At 48.2% G+C, this 22865-nt stretch overlaps 9 protein-coding genes across 9 annotated transcripts; 6 read left to right on the forward strand and 3 right to left on the reverse strand.

Moving 5' to 3' along the window:
- The first annotated feature begins 23 nt into the window (after positions 1 to 23).
- EDB91DRAFT_1131663 (uncharacterized protein) lies at positions 24 to 1443 on the forward strand. Its single transcript, XM_041318663.1, has 5 exons — positions 24 to 581; positions 630 to 694; positions 744 to 868; positions 918 to 1141; positions 1196 to 1443. The coding sequence occupies exons 1-5, from the start codon at positions 42 to 44 to the stop codon at positions 1274 to 1276; spliced, it is 1035 nt and encodes a 344-aa protein (XP_041177459.1). The 5' UTR covers positions 24 to 41; the 3' UTR covers positions 1277 to 1443.
- EDB91DRAFT_1328939 (Saccharopine dehydrogenase-domain-containing protein) lies at positions 1427 to 3103 on the forward strand (the record flags this gene model as incomplete). The annotated part of the gene is made up of 9 exons (XM_041325299.1): positions 1427 to 1480; positions 1539 to 1866; positions 1925 to 2193; positions 2252 to 2327; positions 2356 to 2551; positions 2609 to 2664; positions 2727 to 2854; positions 2911 to 2949; positions 3015 to 3103. The coding sequence occupies exons 1-9, from the start codon at positions 1450 to 1452 to the stop codon at positions 3101 to 3103; spliced, it is 1212 nt and encodes a 403-aa protein (XP_041177460.1). The 5' UTR covers positions 1427 to 1449.
- A 1454-nt stretch (positions 3104 to 4557) lies between these two features.
- EDB91DRAFT_1237221 (cytochrome P450) lies at positions 4558 to 6738 on the forward strand (the record flags this gene model as incomplete). Its single annotated transcript, XM_041321558.1, has 13 exons — positions 4558 to 4739; positions 4801 to 4897; positions 4950 to 5086; positions 5152 to 5277; positions 5335 to 5603; positions 5629 to 5750; positions 5803 to 5905; positions 5959 to 6036; positions 6097 to 6131; positions 6181 to 6211; positions 6265 to 6409; positions 6463 to 6492; positions 6546 to 6738. 13 exons carry the CDS (start codon positions 4558 to 4560, stop codon positions 6736 to 6738), a joined length of 1548 nt encoding a protein of 515 aa, XP_041177461.1.
- Positions 6739 to 7772: 1034 nt separating this feature from the next.
- EDB91DRAFT_1052815 (uncharacterized protein) lies at positions 7773 to 8054 on the reverse strand (the record flags this gene model as incomplete). Its single annotated transcript, XM_041313698.1, has 1 exon — positions 7773 to 8054. A coding segment is annotated over one exon (282 nt), but the record flags the coding sequence as incomplete, so codon positions are not given.
- Positions 8055 to 9004: 950 nt separating this feature from the next.
- Positions 9005 to 9787, forward strand: EDB91DRAFT_1248222 (uncharacterized protein; the record flags this gene model as incomplete). The annotated part of the gene is made up of 3 exons (XM_041322899.1): positions 9005 to 9060; positions 9114 to 9201; positions 9260 to 9787. 3 exons carry the CDS (start codon positions 9005 to 9007, stop codon positions 9785 to 9787), a joined length of 672 nt encoding a protein of 223 aa, XP_041177463.1.
- Positions 9788 to 14627: 4840 nt separating this feature from the next.
- Positions 14628 to 14879, forward strand: EDB91DRAFT_1029286 (uncharacterized protein; the record flags this gene model as incomplete). Its single annotated transcript, XM_041312690.1, has 1 exon — positions 14628 to 14879. A coding segment is annotated over one exon (252 nt), but the record flags the coding sequence as incomplete, so codon positions are not given.
- A 415-nt stretch (positions 14880 to 15294) lies between these two features.
- EDB91DRAFT_1131712 (uncharacterized protein) lies at positions 15295 to 16504 on the reverse strand. Its single transcript, XM_041318664.1, has 3 exons — positions 16318 to 16504; positions 16023 to 16234; positions 15295 to 15966 (listed from the first exon to the last, which is right to left on the reverse strand). Exons 2-3 carry the CDS (start codon positions 16034 to 16036, stop codon positions 15465 to 15467), a joined length of 516 nt encoding a protein of 171 aa, XP_041177465.1. The 5' UTR covers positions 16037 to 16234; positions 16318 to 16504; the 3' UTR covers positions 15295 to 15464.
- Positions 16505 to 17926: 1422 nt separating this feature from the next.
- Positions 17927 to 18272, reverse strand: EDB91DRAFT_1248225 (uncharacterized protein; the record flags this gene model as incomplete). Its single annotated transcript, XM_041322900.1, has 2 exons — positions 17927 to 18196; positions 18249 to 18272. The coding sequence occupies 2 exons, from the start codon at positions 18270 to 18272 to the stop codon at positions 17927 to 17929; spliced, it is 294 nt and encodes a 97-aa protein (XP_041177466.1).
- A 1200-nt stretch (positions 18273 to 19472) lies between these two features.
- EDB91DRAFT_341088 (Metallo-dependent phosphatase-like protein) lies at positions 19473 to 22597 on the forward strand. The gene is made up of 19 exons (XM_041326930.1): positions 19473 to 19814; positions 19881 to 19935; positions 19988 to 20036; positions 20084 to 20133; positions 20195 to 20244; positions 20328 to 20363; positions 20556 to 20659; positions 20711 to 20738; positions 20790 to 20889; positions 20951 to 20997; positions 21052 to 21077; positions 21133 to 21195; positions 21248 to 21328; positions 21381 to 21389; positions 21441 to 21526; positions 21581 to 21717; positions 21766 to 21814; positions 21870 to 22250; positions 22302 to 22597. The coding sequence occupies exons 1-19, from the start codon at positions 19570 to 19572 to the stop codon at positions 22563 to 22565; spliced, it is 1860 nt and encodes a 619-aa protein (XP_041177467.1). The 5' UTR covers positions 19473 to 19569; the 3' UTR covers positions 22566 to 22597.
- The last annotated feature ends 268 nt before the right edge of the window (positions 22598 to 22865 follow it).

Raw genomic sequence — 22865 nt, forward strand, 5'->3', positions numbered from 1 at the left:
TGAGCGTTGTTTGGCAAAAGCTTCTGATCCAAACAACCACAATGGCTGCAATATTCTCACGCTGCCACTCGAACCACTCCAAATCACTCCAGATCTTGTGTAGAAAACCCATGGCTTCAAATCATGCTCGGAGGAGTCGAAGTCGGTCTCGAAGCCAGGATATAATCCCCACCTATGATAGGAGAATTACGAGGGAAAGAGAGTCTGTCATAGCAGACAGACATATTTCTGGCCATAGCCGACGTTTGGGAATGAATACCGAGAGAGACGCACCTCGTCGATCACGATCCCCCATCCGCTCACATAAGCACTCAAGATCCCGGTCTCGCAGCCCCAGACATAGGCGCCAACGGCCAAGGTCTCGTTCCCGCTCCCGCGGCCCCGAGCGCTCGCACTCTAGGGAAAGGCATGAACGGCATAAAGACAGAGAAAGGCACAGACATAAGCGTTCACGCTCCCGTTCAAGTTCTGTATCAAGTTTATCGGACACGGATTCGGAGCGAAGGCGTCGCAAGAAGAAAGACAAGCACCGCAGTCGTGAGGAGAAGAGGGAACGAAAGAGAGAGAAGAAAGACAAGAAAGTGAGTAGTCTTAAGAATTATGACCACAAGCGAACCGGTTTCCTGCAGAAGAAAAAACATGGGACTGCCTCTGGTGCTCAGTGGGGAAAATACGGCATCATCAATGAAACCGAGTCAGTTCAATCGTTGTAGTCACTGACGTACGGCTAATTCGTTCCCTAGTTTCTACAACAAGACCCAAGAATTTCGTACGTGGCTTCTGGAAGAACGCAAGATCAACCCGGAGGCCATATCCAAGGACCAGGAGCGCAAAGAATTCGCTGTTTTTGTCGAGGATTATAACACCGGTGCGTGACATTAGATAGTTTCTTGCAGATATCATTTAGCGTCTGGTAGCAACCCTCCCTCACGAGAAATATTACCACATGGAAGCGTACGAACGACGGATGACGTCACTACGAGCCGGCGAGTTCGTTCCACCGGCGGAAGACTCCTATAATCCCGAAGCTGATTTGCGGGCTCACTCTTTACGACACAAGAAAGCGCCCGCCGAGCACGAAAGCTACCTGAGCAAAGAAGAGCTTATGGAGTTGAGGAAGGTTCAAAGTGAGAGAGTCGAGGTAAGTCGTTTGCGATACGGACCACTCTGATAATTTCAATATCGTATTCATTAGGTTGGGAAGAGGAAGCTCTTGGGTATGGAAGTGAAACAAAACATGGGGGTTCGAATGGATAGAACCATGTTTGATGATTGATAGGTAGTAGGTAGAGGCCATTCTGATTTCTCCAAGCTTTGAAGATAGCGAGGACGCATGATATCTGCTTGCATCGCCGGAATAGCCGAGAGTAAACTTAGAATAGTAAAAACAGTTGTATACAGACCTAAAATTACAGCACCTGTAACACGCGTTGTTCTCTGTTCCTCGTCATGGTCGACATAGTTGTTCTTGGGGCGACAGGTATGGCTACACAAGTTATTGTCAACCAGCAGCTCAGAGCTCACTGACGGTTCTCAAGGCTATACTGGTGGCCTCATAGCTCAGTACCTTGCCACGCATCCGCAGCGGTCATCCTTCACATTTGGTCTTGCCGCGCGGTCACAGTCAAGACTCGAGAAAGTTGTTCGAGGACTCAATCTCTCCGAAGACGATGTACCCGTATTCACCATGGACGTTACGAATTCTAGTGATGTGGACGTTGTGGTGCGACAGGCTAGGGTCGTGATTAACACCATTGGCCCATATTGGCGTTGGGGAACTTCTGTTGTCCGGGCTTGTGTGCAGCATGGAAAACATTACGTGGATTTGACCGGGGAGGTTCACTGGATAAAAGATATTATCTTTGAGTATGTGAATGCACATACTACTCTTGAGAAGTACCAACTTAACCGCTTTTAAAATTAGACTAGATTACGCAGCTGTCAAGTCAGGCTCAATTGTGGTCCCTTGCTGCGGGTTGGACTCAGTACCATCTGATGTTCTTGCGTTCGTCGCGAACAAGACGCTGAAATCCTCCGGTGGGCCTTCTACCACTATCGACCTCTCCACTTCGGCTTGGAGGCTTGGTGGTGCTTCTATTTCAGGCGGTACTTTCTCCACAATCCTTACTGCATTGGAAGACGTTCCTAAACATAAACTGCTCGCGACAAGGCAGAATTTCGCGCTGAGCCCAGGTTTATTTTGCCGCATTGAAAGATGCGGTGGTGTGGCTGACTTCAAGTCGTTTATCAGTGAAAGGAGCCAATTCTCCTAAGCCTCGTATGCTCTATACCCTGCCGTACTCTAATCGACCTGTCTACGGGGCGTGGTATTTCATGGCGATCACCAATCTCCAGGTCGTGCAAGCGCTCGTGGGGTCTGTATGAACTCGCACGCCGTGCCAACCATCATGATGCGACCAATGTTGCTCAATTGTCCTACGGTCCGAATTTTAAGTACGAGGAGTTCGTGGTTCTGCCAAGTGCGCTCTACGCCGTGGCATATTCAATCACATTTGCTGTGATAGCAACAGCGCTGGTCCTCTTCCAACCTGTCAGTCACATCTTTCTCCTTCCGTCCTTGTAGCTGACCGTGTCAATGGTTTAAAAGGTGAGGTGGTTTGCCCGAAAAATAATGCCTGGCCCTGGTGAAGGCCCCTCTGAGAAGTGAGCGCAGTTGAATATTTTTTGATCTTGCGGCTGCTGTCTCATGCCATGCTATACTGCAGACAACTACAAGCTGGCTCTGTCAACATCACCAACATTACTACGTCCAGTCCGAACTCCCAAGGAGAAAAGACCATTGTACGAAGCGTCTTTCGGGGCCGAGGTGATCCTGGATACTTCCTATCATCCAGTAAGAAACTTTATTATCCTGAAAATCATTAATCAACCGTTTCTTCAATTTGTCAGTAATGATTTCCGAATGCGCACTAGCGCTGGCTTTGGATGGTCCAATCCTTGCCTCAAATAAGCAAAGGTGGTGGTGTCTTGACACCCTATGACTGCTTTTGGAGACGTCCTCATTGAGAGGTTGAGGAGATCGAGACACATCGATATCGAAAGTGAGTTGGTAGTCGGGACAGAGCCACGTAAGACACGTTGAACACAGACTCTGATCGTTATACATTGAGAGTCTTACTTACGTTCCTTTGACTGACACCGATTCTGAAGTGATTTTTTATTCCTTTTTTTGTCCCGCGTTCGAACTCACTTGTGTAAACCGTGTATAATAGGTTAGTTCTGTGTTATGTATTCTCGCTAACTTATTACAGCCCAGCCTTCGGGGCATCCCTGGACGCGGGATGTTACGATGCACACTTCACTGGTTCCCTCTCGCTGTGGACTTTTTCCCCCAACCGTTGAACGTTTGGTATCCGATACGACGACCTGGTATTGACGAGCTCGTTGACCAGAGCCGCCAGGTTTGTAAGAGGGCGTTTACGTTGCAATGTGTCCTATGATACGGAAGTGAACGTCCACATCCCTCTAACAGTTCTACCAACAACACTACCTTAGATTTACAGCAACACTTCTCGCAGCTGTCCCAATATGCTCCCCATGACCCAGTTACTTGTGTGACACATCGAGACCTAACCGGACGCAGTGAGTCACTACGTGAGACTATGTAATGGTTGGTGCTGGTTGGTGTCTTCAGTTTTTCTCGTTGCATATTGATCTGTAGGGCAGACAAACACAATGAATAGATGTTTTATATAGAGACAGCTGATATACATATGAGAATGCCAGCTGTTGTCAGTGTTGAGCTCGGCTATACCGAGAAATCAGCAGTAAGTATTATGTATCGCTAGCGCTGTAGCTTCAAGAACTTGCATTGATGTAACTGAGTGGTGTAATACCAATCAGAGTCGGGGACAGGTGCACAGGCGCCGCTACGATCAGGCTGTGACTGTCTCAAAATCAATCCTGTTTGCGCCATCCAACACAGCACGTTGGTTGGAAATCATTGGTTTGGTTGTCCGTCCGCCATTCAAATACAAGTTATCAGTCATCGCTTACATGATACAATTGTGTAAGGCTCGCACCAAAATAAGGTTGGTGACGAGACTATCGTCTTCACATTCCAGCTTTAAATACTTCGATCAATCTGATGTCATTGGTAGAAAACTGATCTTTCTTTTTTCCATTTGCAATCCTTTGCGCAGCGTACCACCTGACATGCTTCATACTCTCTCTATGGACTCGGATGGTATCTATGCATTGTATTACATTCCCACCACATTTCATTTCATGATCTCACTGAGTCAGATGCCTTGCTTTCTTGGCCAGACCCGTGTCAGTGCTTGTGCATCAACCAGTGAGGCGAATTAGAAGAACCCAAAGAAATGATGAGAAGAGGATGAGTAGCCCAACACCGTTCTCTTGGTGGTTAGTGAACAACTTCCAGCCTTATCGGCGAAGCTTCGCACACTTACAAATCCTGATACAGGTGGCCTTAGTAGTCGCCGGTAGCTACGACTGACCCGCAGCACTGCTATAAAAGTCATGCATAACTTGTGTATGAGCCTCCCATCTTTCTTCAGGTACCTCTCATCAGTCATGCTACAACTCCTTGGCATACCCGTTTCTGACAACACGCAGCTCGTTCTTAGTGCCACAGCTTGTCTTGCGGTAGCAGGAGTGATCGCTCGGGCTTACTTGACTGGATCGAGGAATGTCCTTCCCCTCCCACCTTCCCCTCCCACTTGGAACCTTCGGGGGCACATCCTATCCCCTCCCTAGTAAAGTTTCCCACTTGACTCATTGCATTGTCAATGTTAATTGTGTCGTATCTCTGGTCAGCCCATTTCTCACTATAGGGCGATGGATTGAGGAGTATGGTCCTGTAATCACCCTTCGCACAGGAACTGAGAAAATTGTTTTTATCGGCCGTTACAAAGTCAGTCACTCCACGTTGAGTTGTCATATCTACACTCAACATGCTGTTGCAGGCTGCGATGGACATTATGGAGAAGCAGGGCGGAGCAGTAGCTGATCGTCCTCGCATGGTAGCTGGTAGAGAACTCTTTACTGGCGGACAGAGCATCGCTTTTGAGTCCACTGGAGAAAAGTTCCGTCGAATGCGTAGGTTCGTTGTCAAACGATACTGGGAAGGCGAAAATAGCCCCTATCTTACTTTGCAACGTGATATAGAGCCCTTCATACGCATCTCCAGCCTAAGGCAGCTGAGGCATACCAACCCCTGCAGATGTCGTACGCCAAGAACACGGTCCTCGGCATCCTTGAAGATCCGTCCCACTTCCAGAAGCATGCGACAAAGTAAGCGCTTCTCTAGGTTCGGTCTATGACGGTACATTACTCACGGATGTTTTAAAGCTATGGTGCGACAACGATTACGAAAGTTGCATTTGGGAAGAATGTGACCGACGAGGAAGTCGTTAGGGGGCGCCAGTTCCTCGAGACACTTTTTGCAGTCGTGCGCCCTAACGCGTACCTGGTGAACTCAATCCCGTGGCTCAAATACCTTCCTTGGTATGGCCAAGAGCTGAGACAACAGTTTGAAAGCAACAAGAAAATCTTCACTGGTCAGCTGAACCACGTGAAACAACAACTTGTACGCGTCTCCATCTGCCAATCTCCGCATGGTATTTGAATCGTTCCACAGCAAAGCAATGTGGACGCAGGGCCCTTCATTCGGGAGACATTTGCTAGAAAACGAAGAGCAATATGGCTTGACATTCACAGAGATGGCTTTTCTTACCGGCATATTCTTTTCAGCTGGATCTGATTCGGTAAGGTGCTTGTGGTTGTTTGTATCGGTATATGGCTGAATTCAGGGGTCAGACTGCTACGGCAATATGTACGGTACTGATGGCAGCCGCATGTTTCCCCGAGGAGCAAGCTAAGGTCCAGGCCGAGATTGATGCGGTCATTGGCCGGCACCGAGGTAGCCCGATTTCCTATTGCAGTTCCATCGATTTAATTGTGTCTCTACTCCAGCACCGACCTTCGCTGACGAACAATCCCTTCCTCGTCTGCATGCTTTCATTGCCGAGTGTTTGAGATGGAGACCGTTGGGTTCTATGGGTGGGCATCCCCATTCTTTGTTCTGTATCCGAAGTTTACATCATCACTCAGGATTTCCTCACCGAACAGGTAAAGACGTGATTTGGGTAAGTAATCTCTTAACAGTTTAGGGTGATTTAACATCTACCAACGTAGGAAAACTATTGCATTCCCTGCGGGGACTACAGTATTCGGCAACCATTGGTAAGCATCGTCCTTCAATAGATGGACTTAATGAAGGATCTAATGGCTCCCACATCAGGGCCATCTCTCGAGATCCAGAAGTTTACCCTGACCCTGACACGTTCAAGCCTCAGCGCTGGATCAACGACGAAGGCCGCATGAGAGACGATCTGTCATTCTTTGTCTTTGGGTTTGGTCGGCGGTACGCACCGTCTTCTGCTAGGCTATACTTTCTCTGACGGTCCTTTCTCCCAGCGTTTGCCCCGGACAACACGTTGCGAGCAGGTAAAGGTATCCTTCAACGCACACGACCCTCCGAGCTCATTTTATTGGTACAGATCGATTTTCATCAATTCGGTCCTCATGTTTTGGGCGTTCCAGGTCACTCTGGACGCTACGAAGCCGTTGAATGACATGGAATATTTGAGCGGGGTGATGCCACTGGTCCAGCCGTGTGCTCTTGAGTTTAAGAAGATGATACCGGAATCAGAGATCAGGCGCATGCTGAAGAATTATCCTGAGGGCACATGATCCTCATTCCAGGTAATCTCCAAAGCCTTATGCAAATTCTTGTTTGTTGTGCCACATTTGTGTATCATATGGTGTATGTTTCTAGCTTGGTTTAAAATTTTGATACATAGGTTTCAAATGCAATGAATTCAATGCAGACTCGGAAAGTGAGATACTACATAGTCTTCAGTCGTCGAACTGCTTTTCTTTTGTAGACAAGCTGAACTCATTGTCCCGCTCCTGGGACCCCTAGTCTGACGGGAGGCGCTGGTTTACGCCTTGTTTGACACATTCCCTTTAATATTGACATCGCCCTCGTCCACGCCTGATTTACACACTTCCTCAGTCGAAGCCGCTATATCCGACATCTTAATTTGCAGCACGCCTAGGGGTTGTTCGAAACGGCCGCGAACAGTCATCCGTACGTTGACGGCATAGATATACCGTAATCTCGTATAGCCCGCCGTTTCGTTACGGTTTTTTTTGTCGTTCTGTACTGTATAACATCTTCGGAATTTTCATGTTCTGTTCTGTTTTTCTGCCTCCTGTGAGTCTAAACCTACTTATCTACCGCTTGTTCGCCTGGATATACGTAGGCCGACTGACTCGCACGAAAACTCATCTCAGAACCTGGAGAACTTGAAGGGCCTGCTGAAGAGTAAGGACAAGCGTATGATTCGAATACGAACGCTGACCCTCATACATCAGATATCTCACAGGGCGCTTGAAAGAGGTGCAGTGGAGATCACCAATATTACGATCTCTACGCCTAGCGCGGAGGGACAATGAATAGTTATTAGAGAGATTCCTGTTATTTTTTTAAAAATCATTTATTGTCACGAAGGAAAACATTACATATCGAGTATACTAGTTTCGTCCTTGGCTCGTATAGCGAATATGTCATTGGCTTGCTTTCGTTGTGAAAACAGAAGTGAAGTTGTGAGCGCCGTCTTATCAGCTGACTAGAGATGTGTGTGGGCATGAGCGAACGGTAACGCTGGGGTTTGATATGAAAGGCGATAATTGTCTGAGCCAGCAGCATGAAGAGTTTTGTTTTATTCTCGTGGTTCCGGCGGGGTGAAGTCTCCGAATGCTCCTTCCATTCTCTTCGTGCCTACTATAAACTGCAGTAGGAAAGGTACGTGTTTAGGGTGGCTGAGGAGACGCTGGAGGTGGAGAATGCGGTGCGGAATCTTGGAACGAAGCCTATCCCCTCGAGCTCGACATGCGGGGAAGAGCATGATGTAATAGTGGATAGTTTCGTCATGTTCGTTGCACGCGGGGCGGGTTGGTAAGTCGGCGTTGTTAATTCTATGAAGGTGTTTGTTGAGGGGCACGGCCCGTTCTCAACAGGCTTCCACGCTATCTTCTTGTCTCCGACGTGTGGCTGTACTTGGTTCCAACATGAGCGATTTCTGATGATCGTCCGGTAATGTTGCGGAATGCGTGTTGGTACTTGTAATTGACCAGGAAAAGTTTTTGAGACTGGGAAGGATAACGGCATGTTAACAAATTCGGGGATGCTCTCGTCGACCGTTGAAAATGCGAAAGGATTAGGTCTGATTAGATTCGGTTCTGCTGTCATGGATGTAAACGCTCTTTAATGAAGAGTAATCTAAACTTGGTATGGACTTACTTTTGGGTGAACATACATGTATTTGACCAAAGATAATCTTGCGACGCTAGACCAAAGGGGACGACCGTCTAGTGCTTTCGAAGTTCGGGCTAGGGCACTTGATTACATCGATGATATTGCTCTCACGCCGTCGAGCGTCAAAGTTTTTCGGCGATGATTTCTCAGCAAAAACTACCATCACAGCGTCCACTTGAAATCATTTTCGCGTGGTTTGTTTCCCTTGCCAAGCTATCATACAAGTGCCACTGGCCCTGCCATTTGCGAATGGCAGGCCCGATAAGATGATGACTCAATTCCGCGACTCAAATGGTGCGTACCATTGAACTTAAAATGAGTTCATCACAGTCCCTTGGTCACGCTCCTGGCGCGTTGGCTGAACCAGGCCGGCCGGTGTGTCTGTTTCGACGGCGATTAGTTCGATCAACCCCGCCAGCTGGTAGGGTTCTTGGAAGCGTCCCAGGTCTCTTCCACGACGGCTCCATGGTTTTTCTATCGAATGGACATGGCTGGCGGCTTAGGAACGCGCAGAGTTACGAGGAATCGAGGAATGATTAACCCCTTGGAAGGGTCCCAGGTTCTAGTAGTCCGCAATCGCGCCGTGGACGAGGTAGTATAAAAGGGCTCTGCCTGGTGTCAGCACCGAAGGCACCTATGCACCATAATAACCAGCCGGTGACCAGCGATAACCAGCTGCAGGACTCCCACAGGTGAGCTAGTTCGCATAGTAGCCTTAAGAGGGGTTGAGTATTTTTTTCAACAGCGATGTGGTCATGACAGACATACAGAATACGGTAGATGGTGAGGATAGTGAGGCTGGCGATGTCACACTACTTCACTTCTGCGATGAGGTGCGTACATTATGGGGTTATGGGGAAAGCGATATTTTCAGACGAATGTTTCTTGTAGGATGTGGAGTTCGTCATGTTTCTCAGCAGAAATTTTGATTTTGGACAGCATCCTATAGCGGACATGTCAGAATCAGCCCTTCTGGAACTAAAGGAAAAATATGATTGCTATGCAGCATCCGTAGATCATCTGCCTCACGAGGTCAGTTCGGGTGCTGAGGAGACCCCTGAGCCCTGCCGACCCCCTGATGATCCCGCGGAGAGTGGTGTCCCGAAGGATGTGCCATGTCTCTGGGTTAACAAGAAAACAAATCAAACATGTTGCAAGCTTGTACCAGCAGGTCGGGAATCGATGCTATTGCACCTGAACACGGTGCACAGTGTTCGTGGTCCAGAGAAATTGGAAATAGAGTGCAGGTGGGCCGCATGCGGGGCAAAATTCCAACGTCGTAATATACCCCGTCATATTGCGAAGCATCTGGGTTTTCGCTCGTCCTGCAAACTCTGTAGCAAAGACTTTGCCCGCCAAGATCTTTTGAAGGATCATATTGATAAGGATCACTCCGCCCAAGAAACCAACAGATGCTGAGTTGCACAACTGGTGAGCATTTTGGACATCATGCAAAGTAGTCGAACTTACTTATCACCGACCAGGTTTTATCATCGACCAAGCGATGTGATGCATGTAATCATAAACATTCCGTTCCTCGTCGCCCAGGTGTAGGGCTGCCTATGAATCTAGCAAGGTTTTATCGATGTGATACATGTAATCATAAACATTCCGTTCTTCGTCGCTCAAATATAGGGCTGCCTATCATGATGAATCTAGCACGTGGTTAGTAGTTGAATATTGAATGTCCATCAGTGGTTACTAGTTCGACGCGAGAACGCTAAGCTTGGGCGAGATAGTCCACAATTACCCCAACCCAAGCAGTGGAGATGGAAGATACAAGTACCTGGTCCTCGGTGATGGAAAACATGTTTGTTGACCATACAAGGTCGTACGATGACATATCAGAGGCTGAAGGCCTAAGCTTTTATGAATGATGAATAGCTACTAGTGGATGACTGAGCCTTGAGGATATGAACCACGCAGGTCTGTAAAGGCTGCGGTATAACCAGGCGTCTCGCAGCGTTGGTTGAGTATGTTATGGACTCCGATAATCGCTCACCTCAAGTTGCCATGAAACATCTTAAAATCTAGTGGACTGTGACGCCGTCACATGCCTTCAAGTATACCCCCAGCGACGAACAAGCATCCGAGTCACATTCAATGTTTATAAATTCAAAGCAACTGGGCGGCTCCATTGTCGTCGATGAGTCGGATATGTTCTTGGTCGCCCGCAGTACTAATGTGCAGCTCTGAAGGTTGTCGACGTGATGAAGTGGATAGCAAGCAAGAACAAATTTGCCACATGCCAGGTCCAGTGCAGACCTATTAGACCTCAATGCAAAATATCTTCGACAGGTGAGAACAGGCATGAATTCAAATAACTGGTACCGTGCTGATTGTCACATACGCCAACACCAAGTACTATGCATCAATCTTGAATCGGGTGTTGAAGGCAGAAACTCGGAAGAATCTCGAATGCCACGTAGATGCCACGACGCCACGATATCCGACGACCCAAGGACCCTGCGTACAAGTCGCTGACCTGTTCAAACACCACCATCATTTCGCAGTGGTAACACGTTGGCAGTACCGCCCCAGCGTGCGTGCATAGCGTGTTCTGATATGTCTAAAGCCTTCACTGATTATTTGGATGATCTCCTGCTGCCAAAAGGTGCGAAGCCATCATGCAGCCCTGCTCAATGCGTCAATTTCACTGAGTATGAGGTCTCACCCACAAGCCTAAGCCGACTTCCAAAGACGCCGAACAGCAGCGAAAATTGCGGCTATCCCGATTGGATGGATGTGACTACGCACCTAGAGGCGCAGGAATGACAGCCGTGAGTGATGCGTCGAGCTTCCTCATTCGCAATGGAAAGAAGCAGGCATGTTGCACTGATCAGCATATGTAGAACAGTATCGATTGGGCGTGTCCCGGTTAACCATACATGGAGCGCCAAGTTTCAGGACCTTGTCTAATTGACGACGACGTTTCTATCCTCTTAGGCACTCCGTGTCGGTTGCTCTCTCGCAGGACTGATTGTATAACAGCATCGTAAAGGTCTCCACTGTAACGTTGATGGCACATGCAGCCATCTGACCTTGCGGATACGCAGCGGCCCTCGTTCACAGTTAAATCACGAGTTATGACGACATATGAGAAATAACCAACCTGGCAGGTGAACACCGATTACTGTCAGGTCTGGGTCCAGGCCTCCAAGACGCTAATACATCTGCACCACCACCGCCTAGTGGGGCGGTAAAGGAGGGTTGTAAACTCCAGAGAGCTATAGACATGTGTCTAAGAGGTGGTCAACGAGGGAATCGAGAGCGACCATTCTGATGCAGAGGACTTCATGGTTGGAGCTTTGAACGTTGCTTCCTGGTGTTCCCATTATCAGGCGTCTCGATGCAAGAATCAATCTGAGCCTTTCTTTTGTGATCAAGGGTTCATGCCGTGAACGCATTCAAGTTAAGTCATATTCTGTGATGGGAGCTTCTATAACTGATAGATGTGCCGTTCGATGTCAGAAAAGGTTTCAACTTTCAAGTAATGGAGGTTCTTACAGGTGGGAATGACTCACTCAAGACAACGTACTGCCCAGTCGCATTCTGGGCGACACCAATTCGCCTAAAGCCCGACGGTTTACCCCCCTCCATGCATTTAGTCGTGGACATCGACGGGTGTCCTTCCCTAGGTGCCCAACCCATTTGCAGTAAAACCCTACGGCACAAAAATCGGACGCAACCCCAAAATACAAACCGAATACCGCTCTCTCGATGGTCGCTGTTCAGATATTGCACCGGTAGTTCCGGAACTACAACTCATGGTTATCCCTTCTTACCTTCTACCGGCGTAGTCTTCTTATGGGCTTTCTAGTGGTTGATGAAGACGTGGTAGCGACCATTTCATCCCTTTATCGGCTGTGCAGACCACCAGGGGCCTACAAATAGAGCCATATTGAACCTTTCCCACTTCCCGTCATTTTAAAACGGCCCAAAAGCTATCTTAAACCTTTTGCATCTTATCTCTTCACCACCATGCTACCGAACAGTTCGACAGTTCAATGCAAATGCTTTGATCCGGCCGCGTTCTCTTCTTGAAACACTTCACTTGTAGGAGACCACGATAAATTCAATACTTCAAAACCACTCGCACTGCAAGACGACATTTTTCTCTCTTTTTCTCGCTCGCTAGGTTCTTGCGAGTGAATCGTGTCAAAATACGAGTTCTTGTTCGCAAACAACTGAGACTGACAATTTCTCTTGCCTTGTCTCGATTTCCGAGCAGATGCGTACATTCTTCGAGCCCCTCCTTTCGGGACAAGCGCATGAGCAAGTGCATCTTCTTGTTCTCCACAGTATCGGTCTGTCTACTTCTCAATTGTAAGTTTTACCTTCTCGCTATGATTTTTCTTTCAATACTGCTTCTTGTTCATCACGCAGTCATAGCGTAAGCGAAATAGCGGCGTTCACGCGATGCTGACATACGAACCGATCAATAGTCTTGCTGTGTTAATTTCGTTTGCATCACGTGTCTCAACACTGCCAACGGAATGCGATGGTTCCAACGTCTATTAATGACTTATTTACATTGGCGTTGGCAGGCATATGAAATGCCACGGCCACAATTAATTACGCCAGCCAACCAACGTGGCTTGGCCGCCATCACAATGGTGTTCCACGGGCCATGGCCCTACATATGTCATTCGTTATGCCGTTTTTTGCTCAGCGCTCGACTCAATAAGGTCAATGTTTCATTGAAGGCCAGCCATGCACGTGCCAACCATGGCAAGGCAATCAAACTATCAATGGCAATGGCGAGTGGCGTCAAAGGCATGTTATCCATATTCTGACATGGTGTGTGGGACCCGCTGATACGTGTAGGTAATCCAGGTCCTCACTATATCCGGTACATTGTCAATGGGCAACGAACTCCATTTTCGTACCGCCAGACCTGAACAGTAACCCCACGGGCCCCATCAAAATAGGCATGACTCCGATCAGGTGAGCGATTCGCGATCTTTTATTTTACGAAGTATAGCTTGGCCTCACGCAGGAACGTTCCCTCCAACAACGGAAATCGTAACTTGGCCTTCGTTTCAGATCCGTTATATCGCCTTAGCCGTCAAGTAGACTGGTGGATAATTGGCATCGGGCCCAAGCCCGACGCTTAACCAGCGAAGCTTCCGAAAGAAGCAAGCATTATTATTGGGTTTAGCCATATCGATGGCTAGGTTTACACGATGTTTCAATTTAGATTCGTTGGCAGTTCGGGAAGATGGAGCCAAACACTTCTTGGTAATCTCCCGCAGGCCAGCCAGCCAGCCATTTTGTCCGATGCGGCCACGGACTAAAGGGTTATTGCGATGTATTGAGCAGATATAAAGTCTCTTTCAATGTCGTTGGCAGGTATCCGCATCTTACAGAAACGGTCAAACAATGTCGACTGGCACACCTCCGCTTCCTTTCTGCTTGCATGATCCTCACAACGCTCTTGCAACCTTGGCTAGGCACGAATACTTGCATTATTGAAATAAACAGATCTCATATCCGTTTTAGGTTCCATGCTGAAGTACTGAAACAAGGGGACGCCTGTCCGTGCTATCCTATGTTGCAATTGGTTGGCATGTTGCACGCTTACTTGTCAGTGTAATTTCTGGGCTCTGCGCGCACGTTGACAAAGGCTTTTTGTAGGCTGTCTCTGCGTGAGGCTCAATGTCATACAATGCACTCGAACGTTACCAGTGGATGCACAATGAATGACTATTCGGGTCTAAACATGCTCAACGTGACAATGGGCACAGCGGACGCTTCTTTCCTTGCATCGGACGCAGTATCACCCAGTTTTTGCAACGAAACATCTCCCATCGAGCCCGATGCCATTTACCATCCCCTTCCAAACGCCCCTCTTAATACAGAAACCGAATTTTATTCATCTTATCTTAGTGAGCCCGACCTCATGCAGGATTACAACTTCGACTTGGAGCCTCCCCTTGTTGACGAAAGCGTGTGTCCCGATCTCGGCATGACTGCCTGTGCGGGTCATGTTTCGTCCCAGATGTGGAGCCCGCAAGCTCTCCCACAGTCATCTGACGAGGGTTTAGCTTGCGATCATAGATGGGCAACCGAGGAAACCTACAATTCTTTTGACGAGCCCTTATCCCACGACATCCATCCTCACACGCAGGACTCCAGCAATGCTCTGTCTAGTCTTTTTGACGCTGCTCTTCCTTCGCCTGCATTGATGCGGTCAGAAGGGAGCCCCTCGAGAGGGAATGAGAGTTTGTCGTGGTGGGACGATCCGGGTGGCCCTGTATGCCGCTGGGACCGGTCCTGCAGCTCAATTCTGACGGTCGAAAAGTCCGAAGTGGCGAAGCACCTCCATATAGCGCACGGTGTCAAACCTGGCGGCGACAAAAATGTGATGTCGTGCAGCTGGGATGGTTGCGGGAAGGAGATGAAGAAGGAAAGCATATCGCGACACATAGTTGCGGTTCACTTGAGCAAGAAAACGGAATGCACCAGTTGTGGAAAGCAGTTTGCTCGGTGGGATTCCAAGCTACGTCATCTAAAGAATTCAAAACGAGAGGAGTGCAGAGAATCCGAAATCCATGATAGTCGTGTCAAACGCCGTCGCTTGTCGTGGCCTTGATTTTCCCATCAGACATTCTTGCAGCGCTGTTCAGTATTATGTAGATTCAGGACCGCCATTTTCATGCTAGTTTTTATCACTCTAGCTAGCACGTACTAAATACAAGGACATACTTCCGAGTAATTATGCTTATGCTTTTGTTACCCCAGAGGGATGTGAGATAATGACCTTGTTGACCTGGCATTCAGATAATCGAGTGGGTACCCTCAGGCTGCCATGCACCAGCAGTACTACACGTTATACGATCAAGGCGGTTGAAACCTAGGGACTGACCTTTGATACTTTAGACGAACAACCTTTATAACGGTCGACGCCACAACGAAATCCAAGGATTAGAATACACATGTTCCAGTATAAATAACGTAGATGAGATCGACTAATTAAGAGTACATGGTAGTACAACGTATGATTACTGAGGATGAACAGGATCTGTAGGAAAATGCATATAAGGTTGGAACGAAAAACAATAGGGATATTGCTGTAAGGTAATACTACACGAGCTTACTGGATGCATATGACATTTTGGCTGATCGACCAACCCCCATTGATGCACTGTGTGTCAATTTCCAGTACCCCGTCTCCATACGAAATAGTGGGTCTTGCATACTGACAGGCCTCCTTTTCCTGAGTATGCCTTCGGAAGGCATCCTCTCGCGAAAGTGATTTGCTGCACAGCAAACAAATCCATCGTACTTCAAGGTGTGATGAAAGTACATGGCGCGGCAGATTTCCCGGCTTCATCTGCTCTGAACAACCATCCCAACCGCAGGATATTCTGTGCGTTTCCTCGCTCGTAGCGCTGGTGCTGACATTATGGCGTTGCTGCAGGTGTTTGGCGACATGCCTGTGCTCGACACCAACGTGCATCGTGCAACCGTCCCAATTACACGGGTGCACTTTGACTTTGGTGTGGTCGTCGGGCAGGAGATCCTGGTCAATCAAGATAGGATCCACCCCGTTATGCTCCTTGAGCATCGCGTGGAGGACGGAAATGTTAGACGGCCTGAAATAAAGGATAGTGAGCCCTGGTAAGAAATGATAGAGAAGGTCGCCACTGACCAATCTGCGTTCATACTAGATCAGAGAGGATTCGGTTTGTATGTCTTCTTGGCTTTTCAGACGAGTGCTTTTATTGGATTTATCTCTAGCGCTGTCTTCCCACCGCAGCTTGACAAGAGGGACGTATGTTGGCTGCCATTGCCAGGTTTCCACTAAGCTCTTGGCTTTGGACGATCCCCTTACAATGGTGGAAAGGATAGATTGGTTACGCGCTGTGTTTCCTCACAAGTTGAACATTCAAACAGGCAAGTTGAAAGGCTGGTTAGTACTTCTAGTCGGTATGATGATGGCATACCAGAGCGGATCAATTGCATATAACCCCATTGATCAATTTCATCTTGGAGGGTTTTCTGGAGTGGACTTTTACAACGGACGCCAGTGGTAGCGGAAGCTTTGTGGCACCGGGATACTTTGATCCGGCAAGCGATCACCAGCCACCCGACTGGCACCGTCCCTTGAAAGTTCACTGACAGCTGAGATCTGCAGGTGACGTGAACGCAACAACTAGCTGGAAATACAGCACACGGACCTAGACGAGTGACCTCAATACTGTTTCAGAGGAGCAACTGTAAGCACGCATCGTGAGCAAATAAATAAGCAACTTGAGTCTTGAGATCCATGTCATTTCTCGCGTACGTGTGTTCTGACGTTTCAAAGGTGCCAAAGCGTAAAAATTCACCGAAGTAACCGGCATGGTGGAAGGAATTGATTTCAGTCTGAAGCTTGCGACCTGTGACACCAAGATGTGTGACAATCGGACCAGGCCAAACCGACAGGTGACTGCCAGCAGCCACTTCGACGTAATAGTGCGAATTCACAAGAAACCGGTGGTAACATTCCCCCCCTTAGGACCTGTTGCTCTGTTGGGAATTGAGCATTTGTTGTACTTTGAGTGAAAGCGCCGTAATAACTTGGCCACGCAGCTCAGGGTACAGAAACGTAAGGATCTGTTAAACCACCCCAAACCATAAATGTGGTGCTGGTGATGGGAACTGTGGCATGTGAGTAGGCACCCGCGGAAGCATGCGTGGATGGACTTCTATTATGGAAGGGCAGCACGACAACAATTACATAGTTGAACACTTGGTGGACACACGCGTCCCAGACTCCCAGTTTCGCGGATCACAATGACCCTGCCACTGACGGCAGAAGGCGTCAACCACTCCGGATCCCTTGGATTCCAAATGGTGAGCTCCTGGCGCGGACGACAGAACCATCGGATTGGAGGGTTCCACAGCAGATTCGTTGGCAAGAAAACATTTGGAGTAGCCTGATCATGAGACCTTGGAAGTCAACGAGGCAGGGAATTATTCAATAGAAGATTCTGTCGAGGACTCGAGGTGCAAGCAGTGCGGCAGGCATAGAGTCGTGAGTTAGACTTGTGCTGATCCATGTGACACGGCTTAGGTTGATAAAAGTCGGAAGCCTCGGAGGACGTCAAATAGCACAGTATACTTACTCTGCTCATAACGCATAATGAAAAAAATATAAATATAAATAAAATAAACACACAAATCAGTCCACTAACAATATTAATGATATGTGGACCAGATGTATGGGCATTGATGGATCGCTTTGTGTGCCAAAACTTGTTATTAATTACATATTATGTGTTATGCGTTATGATTAGAGGATCGTGTCATTATAACAGCCACTAGGACTCGGAGCTAGTCTGTGGCCGAATTGTTGAATCATTCACTGCGGAAACGAGAAAACGATCCTAGTCTATTCCGAGGTGTGTGGATTGTATAACTACCTAATACCACGCTAAGTCACCCAGGATATTCGTTCTATGGCCTTCGGATTACGCTAGAAGTTGGTTCCAGGTGAGTTCGTTGAAAATTTCGTCAAGTCCCTTAAGACGAGCCATGAACTTGAACTTCCTGCGCACATTCAAGCATTCATCATAGCTTGATAGTCGTCGCTTCGCTTCCGGGAACAGCAGAAGATGCCCGCGAAGATGCCTCGCTTCCTGAGCCTCCTGTGAAAGAACGATGACTGGAACTAGTATGGTATGGTGTTTCTCCTCTAGAAGATGGGGTAGAGCTGATGTTTAGAGGCACGCTACCAGCGCGCATGGACTGTGGAGGTGGCTGGTAGGCACCGAAATAAGGGTAGGGAGATGGAGATGGCTGATGCATATCCTGAGGTGAGTGGGCTGGAGGAACGAAGCGCTGGGGTATCATTCAACTGACTCGGATCTTGATATGCAGGGCCAGCCAATACGCCACTGTGATCGCCCTCCTGCATGTTGCCTATTCCAAATCGAGGTGCAGGGCTGAAGAAATTATCACGTAACACGTTGAGGCAACTGTAGCACCGCTTGGTTCCCGACGTTCAGTGGAGATATATGGGACTGGGGTGTATTATATTGTGGAGGGTATGTTTCTCCCGCTGGTTGTTGATAATCGCATGCATCAACGTGGGTAGGAGCACCGCTAGGGCGTCTCTGAGGCTGGCCTTGGAACTCGTACATGGCCGAACAGGGTGGTGGTGGAGGATACTACCAAGGACCAGGGAGCATCTGTCAGGGGCTAGCAGGACAGTTCTCTGATGCATTACATGCTTATTCAGAATAGAAGCAGATCGGATGTGCGGATTCTCATAACCTGATTTGATACCACGTCGGTTTAGACGCTAAGGCAACAACCAAATCCTTACAATTCAGAGGCCATTTTGCTTCCCAAACGAGCACCTTTTTCGGTCTAGACGGGTAGAAATATCCTTGTTTTGCCTTGTCCGTTTACATTCTGTTTATAGTCTCTAAACATATACTATTCCGGTCGGTTCTAAATCTCGTGTCCGCAGTGATTCACTGCGGAAACGAGAAAATAGTCGGACCCGATTAGTGTAGGGCCAGGTAGAGCTAGGACTATTAGACATCATGATGGTTCAGCCAACAACTCAACAATTTCCGTCTTGAAGCTTGACTCAATGTGTACGGTTGCCGTAGAACTGTTCCGGCGAAAGATGATGTCTTGCACGAGAAAGTGCGCAAGACGAAGCATGTTCCTTCCCTAGGAAGACCGGGAGAGTACAGAAGCTGGCGCAAAATGTTGTCCCTTGAACCCTCCAACTTGGAAGGTCGTTAGTCAATCACGGACAGCGCAGTTATCAGATGATAACGACTGTGCGCTGTGTCTCTGCTGCTGCATGGTACCCTATGGTACCCTATGGTACCGTGTTAGTTATTGACGGAATTGGAACTCCGTGGCGTTGCCGTGGAACTGAACTTGTGCAAAATCTACCACCAACCAACAAGCCATCAATTTATGCAACGAGGTTACCGGATCGATGTTCAAAAGGACTTTCCTCGGGTACTACGTTTAGGCACTTATCTCTCCCCAGATAACCGCAGATCAGCAGATGGGCTAGGGACGACCATTGATTGGTGGAAGTGCCTGGAAGAGGCTTGATATGATGAAACTCAGCTCGCTTGAGTTTGCTAACTTAAGGCGTCTGGAAAGTTGCCTGAGAGACTCTGAAACTCTGAGCGCTCTCGAAATCGACCGACTTTTTTGATAGGCTGGTCACTGTCCCTCCCAGTATGATTGTGGCTGCCGCTATTCTTCTGGGTCTTGCGCTCCGTAGTGCTGCTTGCGCGGGCGATCACTCACATGCTCGTGATGCCCATGCTGATGAATATTTGGACAAGCGTGAATACCCACAGGTTCCACTCACACCTCCCTACCGTCCTCTCGTCTGGGGAGACTTTAACGTGATCCACACCACCGACACCCATGGGTGGTTACTCGGCCACCAGAAGTCGTCGTACCCTGAACCAAACTACAGGTGGGTGTTCAGAGGAACTAATTCGAGGCACCATGACTCAACCGCATTGCCTTGCGCGTATTGTAGCGGGGACCTTGGGGACTTTGCTAGTTTCGTGACGCACATGAAGCAAATTGCTATCGTTCGTTCATCAGTCCGGACCCATCGTTCGTTGTCTAAATTTCCTATTACAGGAAAAGGACGTCGACCTTCTTTTGGTGGACTCGGGTGATCTGCATGATGGTATGCAACAAACTGGCACTTATCTAAGACTAATTCACCTCTTTCAGGAACTGGCCTTTCTGATGGTTATCCCCCTGGTGGTGTCGACGCGCACGAGGTCTGGTTTCTTCACGCTGATGCGTACCTCGAAATTGATACCTTGCGCGTGTCTTTTCCAGTCGAACAAGTTCCTTGAGCGCCTTCCCTATGATGTCATGTCCATTGGAAAGTGAGTGTCGATTTGGTTTTTTGGTCCTCTGCTAGTCCGCCTCCTGCCGGTACCGGGTTGAACTGACGGTTTTACTTTCATAGTCATGAATTGTACATCTATGCGAATACACTGGATATGTGGGTTCTGAATATGCTGAGCGAATACCTTACAACTGATACTATCTGATTTGCACATTTCTGGTCTCCTCCACTGTCGAACCTATGACTTGTCCAATCATTTGACGCTACCTCTCTGTTTGACGCTGTGCACAAACATTGTCGGCGGTCCCAATCGCTCCTCGATACTTGCCAAATCGAACGAATCCATAGGTACACAAACTTTGTCCCTCACCTTCGTGGGCGGTACTTGTCCTCCAATGTCAACATCACAGTTTTTAACTCGGATGGCGAGCCCGAGAGTGTACCAGTCGGCAGTAAGTTTGAATCCAAAATTAAATTTACCGCTCTTGATGTCTTTTCCGTAGACCGTTACACCAAGTTCACCACAAGGAAGTAAGCGTTCTTGGGAATCCAAGGAGTCACTTCATTCATTCGATATGACAGAGGTCGTCGTATCACTTCTCTTGGAGTCATATTCGATTTCACCGGGAATGATGTAAACACGACTGTGCAAACTGTGGCTGATATGGTCAAAGAGCAATGGGTACGTTATCCTACATAGGCATTTAGGTGATCCCAACCAAGGTCCTGATTTCCGTTCACAGTTTGCGGAGGCCATCGCGGAAGAGCCCGACGTGTTCGTACTTGTCGGGTAAGCTTATTTCATTACCGCCGAGAAAATATTTCTAAACCAAAGTGGTCTCAGACACATGCCAGTTTCATATGACAACTGTAGGCCAACTACAGCAATTGTAAGGTTTAATGATATAATGAATTGGTTATCTAGGGCCTACCGTCTTCAACGCTGTTCGTGCTGTGCACCCTCGAACGCCCATCTTAGTCTTTGGAGGTGGAAGCCGCCCATTTGATGATTTCAAATATCCTTCTCACCGCGGACTTAGGACATAGCCACATTCGTGACTGTCAACAGTATGATGGTCGTTCTATGGCTCTCGAAAGTGGACGCTATATGGAGACAATAGGTATGTGAGCCTCAAACGTGAGTTAGGTTTAGTGTTTTACGCGTTCTTTTAGGCTGGATGAGTACGTTATTTGACCAAGGAAGTATCTCAAAAATCTGACCCAGGAACGTAGGTGCGGACCTTGATGCAGCCAAGGGCAACGCCAACAACATCTCTTTTACAAGGAGATATCTAGACCAGAACCGTGTGACCTACGAGGTAAAAGTTCTATTAGTTTCTCCCTCGTGTCCTAAATCCGCTTGCCACAACTAGTACCACGCCGAAATGTCAAACCAAACATTTGACACCGCCTACGGGCGCTCGATCACTTATGGCCTACAGGAACTTGCGGACCGTTTTGATTTGTCCTACCTGTACGGGACAGCCCCGGAAGATTATACTATCAACCAGTGGGTGCTGTATATGTTGCCTAAGCCACCGGCTTAGTCGTGTGTCAGGAACCCGTATCCTTCCAATGGATCTCTTCTATCTCTTTTCATTGCAGATGTAAGCGCTGATTTCCAAGTGACATCAATTGTTCAAGAGTTGACACCCTTGTTAGGCCATCCCATACGCGCTCTCTATTAACAACACCCGCGATTCTATCCCCGCCGTATTTATCACCAATTCGGGATCTCAACGCTTCAACGTCTTCAAGGGACCATTTAACAAGAATGATCAACTCACCGCCTCGCCGTTCACGGATTCATTCTTATATATCGCCAACATCTCATTTAGCATCGCAAACCAGGTGCTCCCCGCTTTGAACGGCGCAGGCGCGAATGAGAGACGGAAGCGAAATGAGATCGAAAAGGAACTTTGGAGCCGTGGAGTTGTTGATATTCGGTACAGAGCCTGGTTAGAGGAGATGGACCGCCGTGCTGGAATGGGTAGACGAGAAACAATGGCAGGCAATTTGACACTCGGATATGTCACGACTGATGTAAGTGTCCCATCTCGCGCTCGCTCAGACATGCTCATATCATTGACTTAGTCATGCCCTGGCGCTGGTGACGACACATTGCACATGGCGTTGCCCTACTACTCGATTCCAGACTTCATTGGCTCGAACCCCCCCAATGTGACGGATGACATGTCTGTTGATCTTGTCTTCGTCGACTTCATTGAAGCACAACTCCTTGGCATCCTCAACGGCCTGCAGAATGGAAAGAACTATACCACCGCTGATGTTTCACTGTACAGCCCGACGCTGGCTAACGCGGCACTGGGCCTGTATGCTCAGGCCGAATGGAACTGACTGTAGGCCGGTAGTATGCCTGTGTACTGCTGTGATCGTATTTACCTCCTTCCACAAATTTCGATTACTGTCTCAATGCCTTCTCGACTCTGAGTCGATAGTCACACTTCGGTTGTAAATGAAGGACCTTGCATGCTTTATGGGCACGATCAGTCCCCGCATCAACGTGAGTACCCCATCGGCTATATAATACCGGCAGAAGCCCGACAAAGCAGGACAAAGTAGATTCTCGTTTTCGTCACGCTTTGAAGTCGAACAATTGGACTACATTCAGTCGTTGATCTATCTGTACGAAGTAGT

This window comes from Suillus paluster, assembly GCF_016628075.1.
Source record: "Suillus paluster strain FC165 chromosome Unknown EDB91scaffold_24, whole genome shotgun sequence".
NCBI lineage: Eukaryota > Fungi > Basidiomycota > Agaricomycetes > Boletales > Suillaceae > Suillus > Suillus paluster.